This window comes from Mustela lutreola, chromosome 12 (genome assembly GCF_030435805.1).
Source record: "Mustela lutreola isolate mMusLut2 chromosome 12, mMusLut2.pri, whole genome shotgun sequence".
Lineage (NCBI taxonomy): Eukaryota > Metazoa > Chordata > Mammalia > Carnivora > Mustelidae > Mustela > Mustela lutreola.
The window spans coordinates 99207907-99221424 of NC_081301.1; the positions used below are offsets into that span (position 1 = coordinate 99207907).

The 13518-nt window shown below is 49.6% G+C and overlaps 1 protein-coding gene across 4 annotated transcripts in view; it reads right to left on the reverse strand.

The window, feature by feature from the left end:
- AUH (AU RNA binding methylglutaconyl-CoA hydratase) overlaps window positions 1–13518 on the reverse strand; it is a 134052-nt gene that overhangs the window by 71146 nt on the left and 49388 nt on the right. For 3 of the 4 annotated variants that reach the window (XM_059143257.1, XM_059143255.1, XM_059143254.1), the window contains 2 exons: window positions 4011–4103; window positions 2443–2499 (listed from right to left, as the gene is read on the reverse strand). The exons of the other annotated variant lie outside the window; for it this stretch is intronic. In XM_059143257.1, the coding sequence (XP_058999240.1) occupies window positions 2443–2499; window positions 4011–4103 (150 nt within the window). The remainder of the gene's footprint in view (window positions 1–2442; window positions 2500–4010; window positions 4104–13518) is intronic. 4 annotated transcript variants of the gene reach the window in all.

Here is a 13518-nt window from a genome sequence, read left to right on the forward strand (position 1 = left end):
AGAAAGAAAGGAGGAAGGAGGTGGTATTCTCATCTACACGAAAGGAGAGGGCAGAAATATCTGGGGTCACAAACCCACCAGAGGATTCCTCTCCACAGAGAGTGCAGAAGCGCCCCCTTCAGAGAGTCCACTAAACAGACCTTAGAGAAACTACATTGTTTAGAAAAACAAACAAACACCTGGGCCTGACTTAGGGTGCATGAGTCACCGTCACACGAACCTGAACGCAAATGCCTGCGTCTTTCTTCATCGAAGCGGCACGTGGCTCCCAGAGAACTCGCCTCTCTCGACAGAAAGTGCAACACGACGGAGATGCACGTGCACGAGGATGAACTTGAAAGTGACATTAATTAAAGGAGCAACTGAGACACATTCCCTCAGACTCACTTAGGAAAAAAGACAAAGACAGAAGACGACTCTTTCTAAGTAGATGGGAAAATGGTGAAGCATTCTGAATTTTATCACAAATTCACTCAATAAAAATTTTGGAAATAATTATAATCATGAGACTGCACGGTCCAAAATGAATCAAACTTACAAGTGGGTTCTAATCAACGGGTCCCTGGCTGAGGAGGACCCTGAGCAACTTCCGTACCCTGGAAAGAAGACGCTAGTCCCCAGACCCAAAAGGCGGGGGTGGCTCAGGAGCCAAGAGGGAAGGAGCGGACGCTCGCACTCGGGTTTCTGCAGGGCAGCCAGTCGGGCCGCTTCCCTCTAACCAACACCAACATGAGGCTCATGCGGCCGTTCTACCTTCTCGGGCTTTTAACACAACATTTCATCTCCGAGATGATGACAAATACCCCAAACACCAAGTTCTTCCTCCCGCCCTGTACCGCCGCCACCCACTAACCCACTGTCCGGAAATACATCACTGAAACGTTAACCACCACCGTATTAGTCTCCAAGGGCTGCTGTAACATACTACCGTAAACGCGCTGGTTTAAGACCACTGAAGTCTCCTCTTAGAGTTTTGGAGGACAGAGTCCAAACCCGAGATGCTGGCAGGGGTGGTTCCTTCCAGAGGCTCCGAGCTTCTGGTGGCCGCCGGCAATCCTTGGCCTTCCTGGACCTGCGAACGCTTCTCTCCCATCTCTGTCTTCACAGACCTTCTGCTTCTCCTCGTCTCTTCGTATAAGGACGCTTATTGTCAGATCTGACATCCGTTCCGATCACCCAGAATGAGGTCATGTCAAGACCCTTAACACGTTATCTGCCAAGACCTTTTTTCCCAATAAGGTTACACTCACAGGTTCCAGGCTGACCTGTCTCGGGGGGCAGGGGGAGTCGTGAGAGGGGGTGGTCACCATTCTACTACAGGCACTGTCTTGCTGGGGCCGGCAGTACCCCAGTAACCAACAGATGCTTCTTAGAAGAATCCAGAAACATCCCACCATCCTCTTTTCCTAGCCCTTGTTCTATTTCCAGGATCGATTTCCTGATCATTCTTTTCTGTTGGATCCATTTCCACGGAAATCCACCTGCCAGCATCTCCGTGAGCATCTGTGAACAGGAGCCGCGCGGTCCAACAGGCAGTTACCAAATGCTTTTACCCACAAGATTAGCGTTTTCACGGACAACTGAAGCAGAAACCTTTCCGTGAGTCTTACACATTGACCTGGGTCGTCACCAATTTAACTGAATTGTGTTTTAGTTTCTCCCTGATCAGGATAAGCACTCTTCTAATGATAAGTTTAAACACACAATTTTAACTTGTCCAGGTGCAAACATACCTAAAATGTTCAAACGCCGCTTTTAATTTTTACATTGTTACTGTTTGTTTTTTTTAACGCTGTTACTGTGATTTAATTCATACACTAAATAAATCACCATCTCAAATGAACCCTACTTTCTGAGAGAACAACTTCATGAAAACCAAAGTAGCTCCAAATTCTCTTATCGGACAAAAGAACGCAAATTTCAGATTTATTGGGTGATACAAGATTTCATTATCAGTGTTGGAAAAATGCTTTCTTAAATGAGTCTTCCCCAAAGGCAGCTCACCTGTCTTTATTGTAGTGACAAAAGAAAGACCTCCGCTCCAAATTCAGGCCACCCACTAACCCCAACCTTTGTCCTGCTGCCCAGAAACAAAAAAAGCCGGCATGAAGCCTGGGAAGCCCTGCCCACTCCTCCAGCAGGGTCGGACCGTGTGCAGGCCGCTTTCAAAGTATCAGTGCAATGTTTCAAGAAAAATGTGGCTGAAAACAATAATTTAAAAATTAAGAAATTATACAGAAAAGCACAGGAGACACCACAAAACCAGGGCAGCACCCAACACACCCAGCCTCTTCTCAACCACCTAAATAAAAGAGCACATTTTACATAAGGCAAACAATACAGTATTAGTCTCTTCGCCCAAAATGTCACCTTTTCAATTCACACCCTTTTGCCTTACACCCTGTTGTTAAGAATAAATCAACGGGCGTGGACACTTCATACCTCCACCAGGAATAATTGCCAACTTCGTCTCGACCAAGCCCATTTTCGCGGAGGAAGCTAGAAAAGGAAGGAAGAAAATTAAGTAAAATCCGTATCATCAGATTCAAATATTACAACTTGAAAAAGTTACTGAAATCAGCTACAAATATTCTATTTACTAATTAAACCTGTGCCACAGATCTCTTTACGTCACTTCAGAAGGCATGTAGTGACAGAAATAGGTAAAGACTGTAAGTGACAGACATTGGGGGTTCCCGTAACATTTCCTCTTCAGAACTGGTCGGCAGTGAAGTAATCTTCGACGCAGAAAGACCAGGGTTGTGACCGCATGATTTGACCCGACACAGCCTGCAGGCTGAGGCCCCGTTATTGTTCGGGATGAGGCGCGAAGCTGTGTCTGACAAGCAGGGCCTCCAGCGGCCTGAGGAGTCCGCGAATCAAACAGCTTCACGTACCACGTCACATATGGCAGCTCTTCAGGGCCGAATCTCTGGTTACTTCTGACAAACCGTTTTACTATTCTGACGGCTGGACAGGTTCCTTCCTCCTGCTGGGTTTTGTTTTCACGGCTACTGGAAAACCTCTTAATTGTTTATTTGCATCTGGACCACCTCCCACACCCTAACGCCCACAGTCCGCACTCTTTCAGAAATGGACTATGGGTACCTCAGCTTTTCCATTTAAAACTCGTGATTTCAGACAAGTAGGTAGAAATCTAAAATAAAGTAGAAGGAAAGGGGGAAAGAGCCCACATGGACCGGCAGCTACAACGCCCAAGAAATAGTCCAAAGTGACTGGAACATAATCACACCGACTCACTGTTAGCAGGCGGCTGCTTCAGGAGTCCCGGTGGGAGCCGGGGGAAAATCGGTGACACACAGCCTGCTGCCTGCTTCACCCGCTCCTCAGGGCCAGGGTCCCTGTCACCCCACCGTGGCCATGTGGTGGCAGTCCGCGGGGCTCTGGCAGAATGGGGGGGGAGTGTGGGCCGTGGTGCCAGACCGCCTGGGGTCCAGTGCAGCTCGGCCACGGCCCCGGGCCCCAGCGTCCTCCAGCAGCTCGGAGCCTATCACGGAGGGCCGCGGGGCCGCGGCGTGACGTCATCCCATGGGGGCTCGGAGCCAGGCCGGGCAGGGGCAGCGCTCAGCACGGCCGCACTCATTGTTCTCAGTATTATTTCCATGAGCGTCTCATCCCACCCACAGGAAGCCAAGCGAGCAGCGAGTGAACCCCAGAGAGATCAAGCTGCCGTTCCCGCAGCGGACATGACCGAAGTGCCGGGACCGGGCAGAGGCCACGGATTCGCTCGCTGGACCCTCGCGCCGCCCTGTCCTTTCCCGCACTGCGGAGGAGGAAGCCCCTCGGAGAAGGACAGGGCCCGCGCCGCACTTTCAGTCCTGTCTGACCCGATTCCCGTCTCCCTCTCCTCCAGCAGACCGTCCCCACACGCTCCGTCCCGCCCAGCGGGTGCCTCCTTCCAAACGTTCTACTCAGCACGGGGCAGGAGCAGAGCGTCGGAAGCACCTGGAGAGCGAGCACACCGTCATCTCTGACGGGGCCGTCCTCACCTGCCACGCGAATGTCGCACGCCAGAGCCAGCTCGAGGCCACCGCCCAAGGCAAGCCCGTCGATCGCCGCGATGGTGGGCACCGGCAGATTAGCTGAAACAGAGCAAAGAGTTCAAGGTTCTTCGGGAAGATCGTGACCTTACTATGTAATTTATCTTAGACTCTTTTTGGTGAATTTATTGTTCAAGGGCATACCGTACACAGAGTTTTGCAGCCCGTTTGCCTTAAACAAAATAGTCATTTCCTTTGTTACTGTTCTTCAAACATGCGATTGTGCAGAGTTCCAGCAAATAAACACGCAAGAATGTCTTTAAGTCTTCCCATATCCCTGAAATATTCCCATAAATATTTTCTGCTCAATTAGCACAATCACAATTCTGACTTCGTGATTTTTTAAATATTTTTATTGTGTTATGTCAGTCACCATAGAAGACATCATTAGTTTGGGAGGAAGTGTTCCAAGATTCATTGTTCACGTCCAACACCCAGAGCTCCACGCAACACGTGCCCTCCTCAATCTTTGAGCCTAACGTCCTTTATGAGACGTTTGGTTCATACAAATTTCTGTTTGAAATGACTTCTGTGTAACTGCAAAGTTCTAGATCCTTTATGGGCCACCAGGGAACTCGGAATGATGGTCTCACCCGAAGAAGTAACCGGTCGCTCGGCGCAGACAACAGCCGACTAAGCGGCTGCTGGGACCCCGCCCACTAGCTCCGACCCTGCGGAAGCAGCAGGACGCACCCCCGCTAGAGAACCAGGCTCTACCCGGCAGCACGTTCCAGAGGCACGCGGCTCGGAGAAGGTCCCGAGGGCCTGCCCAAAAGCATGCCTGGGGAAGGGTCAGCCACCAAAGAGCTCAAACCAGACTTTCTTGAGCCCCAAATATTATTTTAATGAGATTTTATAAATTGGAACATACAGACTTCGTTTTTATAGCTGGTTCAAAAGCTGACTGATGATTAGGTGAAGCAGACTCCTCCTATTTAACTTTACTTCTGACAATGGGACTGCGAAGCAAGGCCGGCCAGCCCTGCTCCCGGACGAGCAGAACGTGGGCATCGCCTCTGACTGCCCTGACGACAAAGACGGAATAGTCACGTGGCGGGAGGTATTGGCTAATGCTCCAGGGTAATCGTATCGTAATATATAAATACAGCTAATCCACACGTTACACACCTTAAACTTACACGATGTTACATGGCAATTACAGCTCAATTTTTGGAAAAATAAATAAACTGGAAGGAAGGAAACAGACGACACCATCCCGAACAACCTCTTTCTTCCAAAGCTGTTCTGAAATAGGACGTTCCCGTCAGAGAGGTGCATTCTCGGACTTCTTAAACATACAAATTTGCTGAAGTACACTGACTTTCATTCACACGTGAGAACTTATCAGACTTATTTTCCGAGCAAAGACGGAAGCGCCGGGCCGGAGCACAGACACTCACTGCCGCCAAGACAACAGCCGACCCGGAGAGCAGGCATGGGTGCAGGGGGCAGGCGCCTCCACCAGGCGGCCCGGCCTCAACGTCCGGGGAAGGGGAGGCTGAGGGGCTCGAAGACGCACCCCGGGTGCACGCGACAGGACACTCGGGGAGCAAGCAGACAGCTGCGTCAGGGTCTACCGTCAGGAAATAAATTGAATGAAAAAACAGTGACTGGTAATGTTTATCTGACCAAAAAAAAAAAAAAAAAGGAAAGAAAGATCAGTAAGGAAATCTGACAGCAAGTCCCTCTGAGCGGCTTCCAAGATCTTCTCCAACCGCGACAAGTCAAGTGGGGTGACTCTGCGACCCAAGGCTCACGCCTTCCTTCCCAAGATCCTGGCGGCAGAAATGACTGTGACTTCTACACTCCCCCGGTCTCCTGTCTCCGCAGTCTCATGGCGCTCCCAGCAGACCCTCCCCTCAGCTTCTTGCCAGCTCCCGTCGAGGACAAGAGGACAAGCTTCCCGAGGGAGGACAGTAACGGAGGACCGCCCCGGCCGCAGCCCCTCCGTCCCCCGCTGCTCCTGCCCTGCTTCCAGGGACACCAGGAGGCGGTCCCGAAACCAGTGGCCACGGTCTGGCCCCTGTGCAACTTGCTGGCGCCGAGGACCACACACTAGGGCCGCACACTCCTCTGTGAGTTCCTCTCTTCGTCTGCCTGGCGAACCCCTGTCAACGTCCCTGTGTTTCTTCCCATTTCCCGTTCTTTCTCAGCCTTCTCCTTCGCCCAACAGACACCCCGCCCAGAAGGTCTCATTCCCACCCAGAACCCTGACCACACAATGCCAGGGACGCCCACCTCCGCCCAACGTCCCTGTCGGCCGCACTCCTGCCCGCCTGCCTGCGGCACGTCCGCAGTACCCCATGGACGTGCTTCAGCTCAAACCTGCTTCTCTCCTCGCCAGCCCTCCTTCTAGATGCTGGTTCACACCTCGTAGCGTCTCCAGCCCCACGTCACCCAGGACAGAGGCCCAGAGCCGTCCCGGAGGCCCTCCTTCCCACAGCGCACAAAGCCGCGAGCCCCTCCCTGTGCTACAGTCGGTTCTGGGTCCCCTCATCCCTCGGCAGCAGAAGGCCCTGCCAGAGCCTCCCTGCGACTGGCCCTTCCAACGCGCCTTCCAGACTTCCTGGGGTCTAATCCTTCTAAACGCCAATGCGGTCATGCTACTGCCCCCAGGTAAAAGGGTACAGTGATCTACTCCACACGCGGGATAAAAATGGAGAAAACAATAAATACGGCACAGGAAGCAGCCGATAAACTAGGCTCTGTCCACCCGCCCGACCTCTTCGCCAACCTCAGGCCCGCACTGTATGTTCCAGAAGCGCTTCCCACCCAGGCCTGCGGACAAGCTGCCCTCTGCCTGGCGCGCCCAGCTAGCACCTACGGGCACTGCCCCGGGGTTCCTGGCTTCGCATCCCCGCGGCACCCCGTCCACGCTGTCCCGGCGCGGCGCCGATCGCCGCGCACCCACGCTGCAACGGAGATGAACAGCACAGGCGCGCGGGTCAGTAACTCCTTCTTCCTACCTGGGACTGCTGCTCCCGTCCCTGTGACGCTCAACCTCCCCTTCTCCCTGCTTTTCTTGTCATCACGAACGCCTTTCACTTAGTACTTTAAAGAAATGACATGAATGCAGCTATGGGAAAGGCAGCGCGCAAAGGCTCCCGAGCGGGGAGAGACCAGAGGAGGACGGGCGAGTCCTCCCTCCGCCGGCCTCTGAAAACGCCCAGGGCACTGCCCGGCGGGACAGGGGCTCTTCTGAGAGCAGAACCACAAAGAGGAGGGTAAAGGCCTCTACGGTCACACCCGGGCCTGAAACATACGCACTCCTGAGTCCAGCTTCTGAAAATGCCAAGTCCCGGCTGAGAGGGTGGCCTCCCCCCGCAAATGGGAACAGACCGGGAACTGAACATGCAGACTAAGTTAGGGGTCCACGGAGTGAGCTGACTGTAAATTACAAGAGGAACACCCCACAAGCTCATGAGCCCCGAAGCGTCCCAGGAAGCACACGGCAAGTGGTTACAATCCGCGCCTATCTATAACGTCCGTGTTAGTACGTCAGGGGACGGAGGCCCCAAAATCATCAGGCAAGGCTTTGCTTTACAATTCTGTTAGTTAGTTAATGTTATCAAATAAATATCATACTTAAAAGTCACACTAGCCAACAGAAAGTTTAAAAGCTATTATTTTTTAGAAGTAGAACAGGTCATTAAAGGGAAATAAGAGAGGTACTACACATTAAAAACACAAATAAAGGGATGCCTGAGTGGCTCCGATGGCTGCACATCTGCCTTTGGCTTGGCCCGTGATCCCAGACATCTGGGGTCAAGTCCCACATCAGGTTCCCTGCGTGGCGGGGAGTCTGCTTCTCCTTCTGCCTGCTTCTCCCTCTGCTTGTGCTCTTTCTCTCTCTCTCTAACCTATAAATAAAAACTTTTTTGAAACATTAAAAAATTTTTAAAAAACGCACAAATAAAATGGACTAGTAAATATACCCTCCTGTGACTAAGAGGTGCTGTAAACACACATACGTTGATAAAATAAAATGATGGGAGAGAGGGCATTCGGGGTCTGCTCGGCCCGGAGGAACAACGTAGGAACGAAGGAGAAACAAGCCAACGCAGCAAACACGCTCATCTGGGAGGTGGGGGTGGGGAGGCGGAACGATGACTCGCCTCCTGCTCAAGTCTTAATCCTAAAGTGCAAGAATCGGCACTTTTCCCCTATATGCTTAATTCTTTGGAAATGATGATAATCATTCTTAAATTTGATAGTTAAAAACTGAAGACATTTTCTCAAGGGGCTGAAAGGTTTTTAACATTACATTTTATGTGAAGTATCTAAAATAAAAGACAAGAAGTGTAGGGTCCTTACACAAAACAAGAACAAGGTAAATAGGGTATGAACACTCAGATTATTAGAAAGGTAAATTATTTGCACCTTTCAAATGCTAATTAGCATAAATTAGCGTTTCATAAAGCAGTCTATAAAACTTTTTCCTACCAAAAAATTATTTAAGAACAGCTCAATTAGCATTCAATGAGTAATTAAATTTCAACCATTTTACAATATTATAAATTCTGAAGTTCTAGTGAGTCAACTGTATATACTTCAATTTAAAATTTTTTTAATTAAATTGGTTTTTGAATCTTAAACTTTATGCAATCTCAACCTTTCCCTGAAAGATGTCTCTCTTAGCAAATTTTCTTGGGGAAAAGATGAGCCATCCCAAAGCACATGCTCGTTTCACAGTTACCTCATACGCTGGTTTTTACATCCAGTATTTTTTCTGCTTGGTAGCACTTAATAATCTCAGGGGACTGAATACACACACTTCAGAAGGGCCGATTTCCCGTCCCCGAGAGCTGGGAACCAGCACAACGGCAGTTGTGTAAGAGCGCGGCTGGATGCCATCGGAGCTGCCGGGAGCACAGGTTATCCCAACAGCAAAAGGAAGAAGTGATGACTCCGTGTGTTACGCAACCAACAGGATCAGAAGCTATTTTGAGTTTAGTACCAGGAAATGGGCCAGGTATGACAAAGAAGATAATAATCCTTTGAAATGCTCCTAAAAATATAATTAAAAGCAAACAATTAAAGTTCTGCTATTTCAAGAGAAAGATAAAGGAGCTGCCCGGGAAGGCTGGGGTCTCCCTCAGTGTCCGCAGGAGGACCCCAATGACGGAGGGGCACCGGAGTCAGACCAGGAATGAGGGGGAACAGGGAGCAGGCCAACTTTCAGCTCCAAAAAAGAAACTATACGTAACAGAGGTTTTCAGATGTTTCCAGAAAAAGAGAGATTCAAGTATTAAGGGAAAACGTTACTGTCAGTTGTGATTTTTAAATATGGCTTTGACTGAAGAATCATGTTCTTCTACAAAATGGAAACATTTCAAAAGAAATGCTCATATAGCATACTGGAGGTCTGACTTTACTGGTATCATTCAAAAAGAATAGAAATAAAATGCAGGTTAATTGAAAATCACAACCAGTCCCTAATTATCACGCATTCCAACTCCAACCTTCACACTCACGCGTCCCCTGCCATTCCCATCCCCAGGTTTCAGGGGAAGCACAGAGACAAAACACAACCACTCCCGGCCCAAGCACGCAGGGGCTGCGCTTCTGGAGCCCAGCCAGGACCTCTGAGCAAGAAGGAACCAACCCAGATGCCAACACACACTCGCGCCGCATCACAGCTGGGCTCGAGGCCTGTCAACGGGAGCCACTGTTCCCACAAGCCAGGGGCGACCACTGTGCAATCTGAGAAAATCTGATGCTTGATTTTCCTAGCCCTACCTCTTCTCCACCTGTCTTAACTTTCCATACGGCTGCCTGTGGATTGAGCACATGCACAAAGTGCTTACGAGGTGGGTTCACTGTCCTAAGCACCTTACGAACATCACGTAACCTTCCTCCCAGCGTTGTGACCTCAGCAGCACCCTGACCGTCACTGCTGATGGGGACACAGGGCAAAGGTTAGCTGCCGTCGCCTGCCTGCTGCAGCCGCAACTGAAGTCCCGCTGGCCCGACAGACCATCAGCAGCTCTCACAGCCTCGACCCAGAGCCCGCGACCCAGGCCTCAGCTCGGCAAGACAACAGTCCGGCCTGCCTCGGGGACCCATGACTATGCGTCTGAGGAAATCTGACAAGCACAGTGGCTCTGCGCTCTGCTGTCCGTTGACTGGAACGGATTTCTGACTGGAGGCTTCCCTGCACACCTCCAACCCAGACTGTTCCCAGTGCACGATTCCAGGTTAGCAGACGAGGGCCAACACCAGAGCATCCCTTTCCGACCAAACTTCCAAAACAAACAGGGAAACACAGAGAAGGGGAAGCAAGGTTAGCCGTCCCCCGCCCCCCACAGCCGTGTCTGGAAGAATAGACCAAACAGAACTGAGTGGTCACGTTCATCGTCAACTGCTGCCCCGGTGCTCACGACAAGCATGATCGCCCGAATGAAAGAGAGGCGGTCTGCTGCGAGCAAGCTCTTGGAACGTCAACTGCTGACTGACATGATACGTGGAGGTATCTTCATTTCTGAGGAAAACCTGATACTAGATGTAGCCTACTATTGCCTGGTAGGAAAAAATACACTATTCCGTCTGGCTCCAAGAACACCAGGCTCTGTACCCTCGCTCTGCAAAGCGCGGTCTCGGCCCCGCGGCCCTAGCACCACCGGGAGCTCCTGAAACGCACAGCCCCAGGCCGCACGCCGGAACTACCGCACCCCGCAAAAGCGCAAAGACCTCCGCACGAGTGTCTGTGGCAGCTCCATGGGCACCTGCGTAGGACGGACACTACTCGCGGTGAGAAGGAACCAGCGTGCTAGACATCAATGAACCTCGAGAAAAATCTGCTGCAAGATGACATGCAAACTGATACAAACTGTGCTCCGTTTATTAAAAACTCTAAAAATGGAAAGTGGTGTCCAGTGATGGAAAGCAGCTCAGCAGTTCCCCGAGCACAGGTAAGGAATGGGAAGGGGCAGGGAAAGGGACCACTGCGCGCCACCAAGGAACTCCTGCGGGGGAAGGGCGCGCTCGCCACGTGAGCTGGGCGATGTGTGCGGAAGTCAAACCCCACACACGGCACGTGCTATTACCTCCAGCTCAGCACACGCCACTGACACCTCAACGGGTCTCCTCCTACAGCATCCACGACTGCAATAACATGAAAATGGTAAATCCAAGAGAATAAAGTAGACTATTTCTGGGTCTCTTATAAACAGGGCTCAACTAAATAGATAATCTATGTTTATTTTTTTAGATATAATTTAAAATCAAGTAACACAGGTATGAATCAATTTAAAATGATAAAGAAATAAAATTTGAAAAACCTGAAGGATGGGTAGGGCGTATCCCAGAGTCCAACACAGAGTCATCCCAGGATCCTAACAAGTAATGGGAGACATCTGAGCAAAAGCATTACATGGGCAGAGGAGAAGCACTTTAGGCTTAATACGGGGAAAGTCCACAAGGAAGGTCTAGCAGCAACAAAATGTCCACTGCACACAAAACACCACAGCAGGGGCATCCACAAAGCAAACACATGAGAAACAACAAATTCGTCACAGCACAGACATTACAGCCCCTCTCTGGCCGTTATATAATGATTAAACTAAAAATCAAAACAAAAACACTAGCTAGTTGGGGACAGACAAATACAGATGGGCTGAGGGCACAAGTCTTCCCTGTTTTAGTGGCCGGGCAGAGACTGCAGGCTCCACGGCTGAGGACGGGTCCCGTGGAAGGTCAGGACCCCAGCCCCTGCCTCCAGAGGTCATTCCCAGCAAGGCCACCTTCGCGCCTGCAAAATGTCCAGTGCACACGGCTGTACAGAGATGTTCTTCCTCCCCGATGCCTCCCTGTCAGAAATGGGACCCACACTCTCAGCACTCCAGCCCCTAAATCTCTTCTACCCCAACAAATCATTTATTTAAACGGACAGGACAAGAGAAAACAGATGGGCTTATCCTTAGCTCAGCTACCCCTGCTTCGCTCCCAGAACACCGATTCTCCTCCACGCCCCTGTGAAGAGTGCCCGGGAGCCACACAGTGCCGGCGCCGGGGTAGCTTCCACGGGCAACTTCAGGTGCCGACCCGGTCGCTGTGGTGGGGAAGCCGGCCTGAGAGGGGACAGCCAAATGAGCAAACCTCCTCATCAACAGATCTAAGCCACAACCTTCAGCTTGGCTGTATCGGTGATCAAGAGAACATTTTGTCCCTGTTTCTATACTTTATTTTATTTTTCAATTTATTCCAGACCTTAGACAGAAGGAGGATTTCCCTTAGATACCGTATAATATGGATGATGTTTTCTGCACTGTTGTTTGTCATAGTAAAAAAACTAAAATTATCCAAATGTCCATCAATGAAGGAAATAATCACATACATTATGGTATGTCTAAAGCAAATAATACAGGGAAACAAGTCTTTTAAATGCAATGGTAAAACATTCCACACTACAGAACACTAGACTCCAAACTATTCCCAGAAATAATTTTTCAAATACAATGTTTATCATACAAAGGATAACCACGAAAACGAGCTACAGTAGGAAAAAACATTAAGAAAACACCCATACAAATCTGAGACCCATGATCTTCTAACGCTGACTCTCAAATAAAGACATGAAGCCATGCATGAAACTGTAAATGACAGAGAGTGACAAAACAGTTTTTTAAAAGAACGAAAAAGTATTGTAAAATGAAATAAAAAACTCAATGTCTGTAACGAACTGGGTGCAGCTTCTGAAAAACCAGTGGAGCTGCAAAGTGTTCGGTGGGAAGGAAGGAGGAACACACGGGAGACGGAAGGGGAGACAGACACACAGAAAGAAGGTCTGGCACGAGTCAAATCGGCAGAGAACAGTGAACCAAACATCCCTTGTCATGGGTTTAAAAGAAAGCAGCCCATGTATCCTGAAGAAACAAAATTTAATGAAAATCAGGATGGAAATTAATAAAACAGAAACAAGAGACGGGATTAACAAAGCCCAAAACAGATTTCTGAAATGTGTACTAGATAAACCTACAGGGAGGCAGACCCCAGCAGCAGACAGAGCGAGCCCCCCAGCCGGCCCACGCAGCGTGAGAGGAGACAGCCACTGCGGACTGCTCAGAGACACTAAGAGAACGTTACCAACGGCTTCACACTGATGCATTTGAAAATCTAGGTGAAATGGATAATTCCTAGAAAAGTATTAATTTCCAGAAATAAAACTTAAATACAGACAACTTATGCGTGTGGTCATTTTCATATATGTGTTTGCATATAATCTAAATCAATGTAAGCATACAAATATATATTCACGTAGCAGCCAAGAAAAGGCCGACAAATACTAAAATCAATAAATATTACAATATTAAATCAGGGCACTAGCGGTAATTACTTATGTGGACAGAAACGGAATGGGGGAAAGCTGCTAAAAGAAGTTCTAATTTTTTCATTAAACACACACTCAGATATTCCTTATGGAATTCAAAGCTAGCAAACATGAAAAGGCTCAGAAATG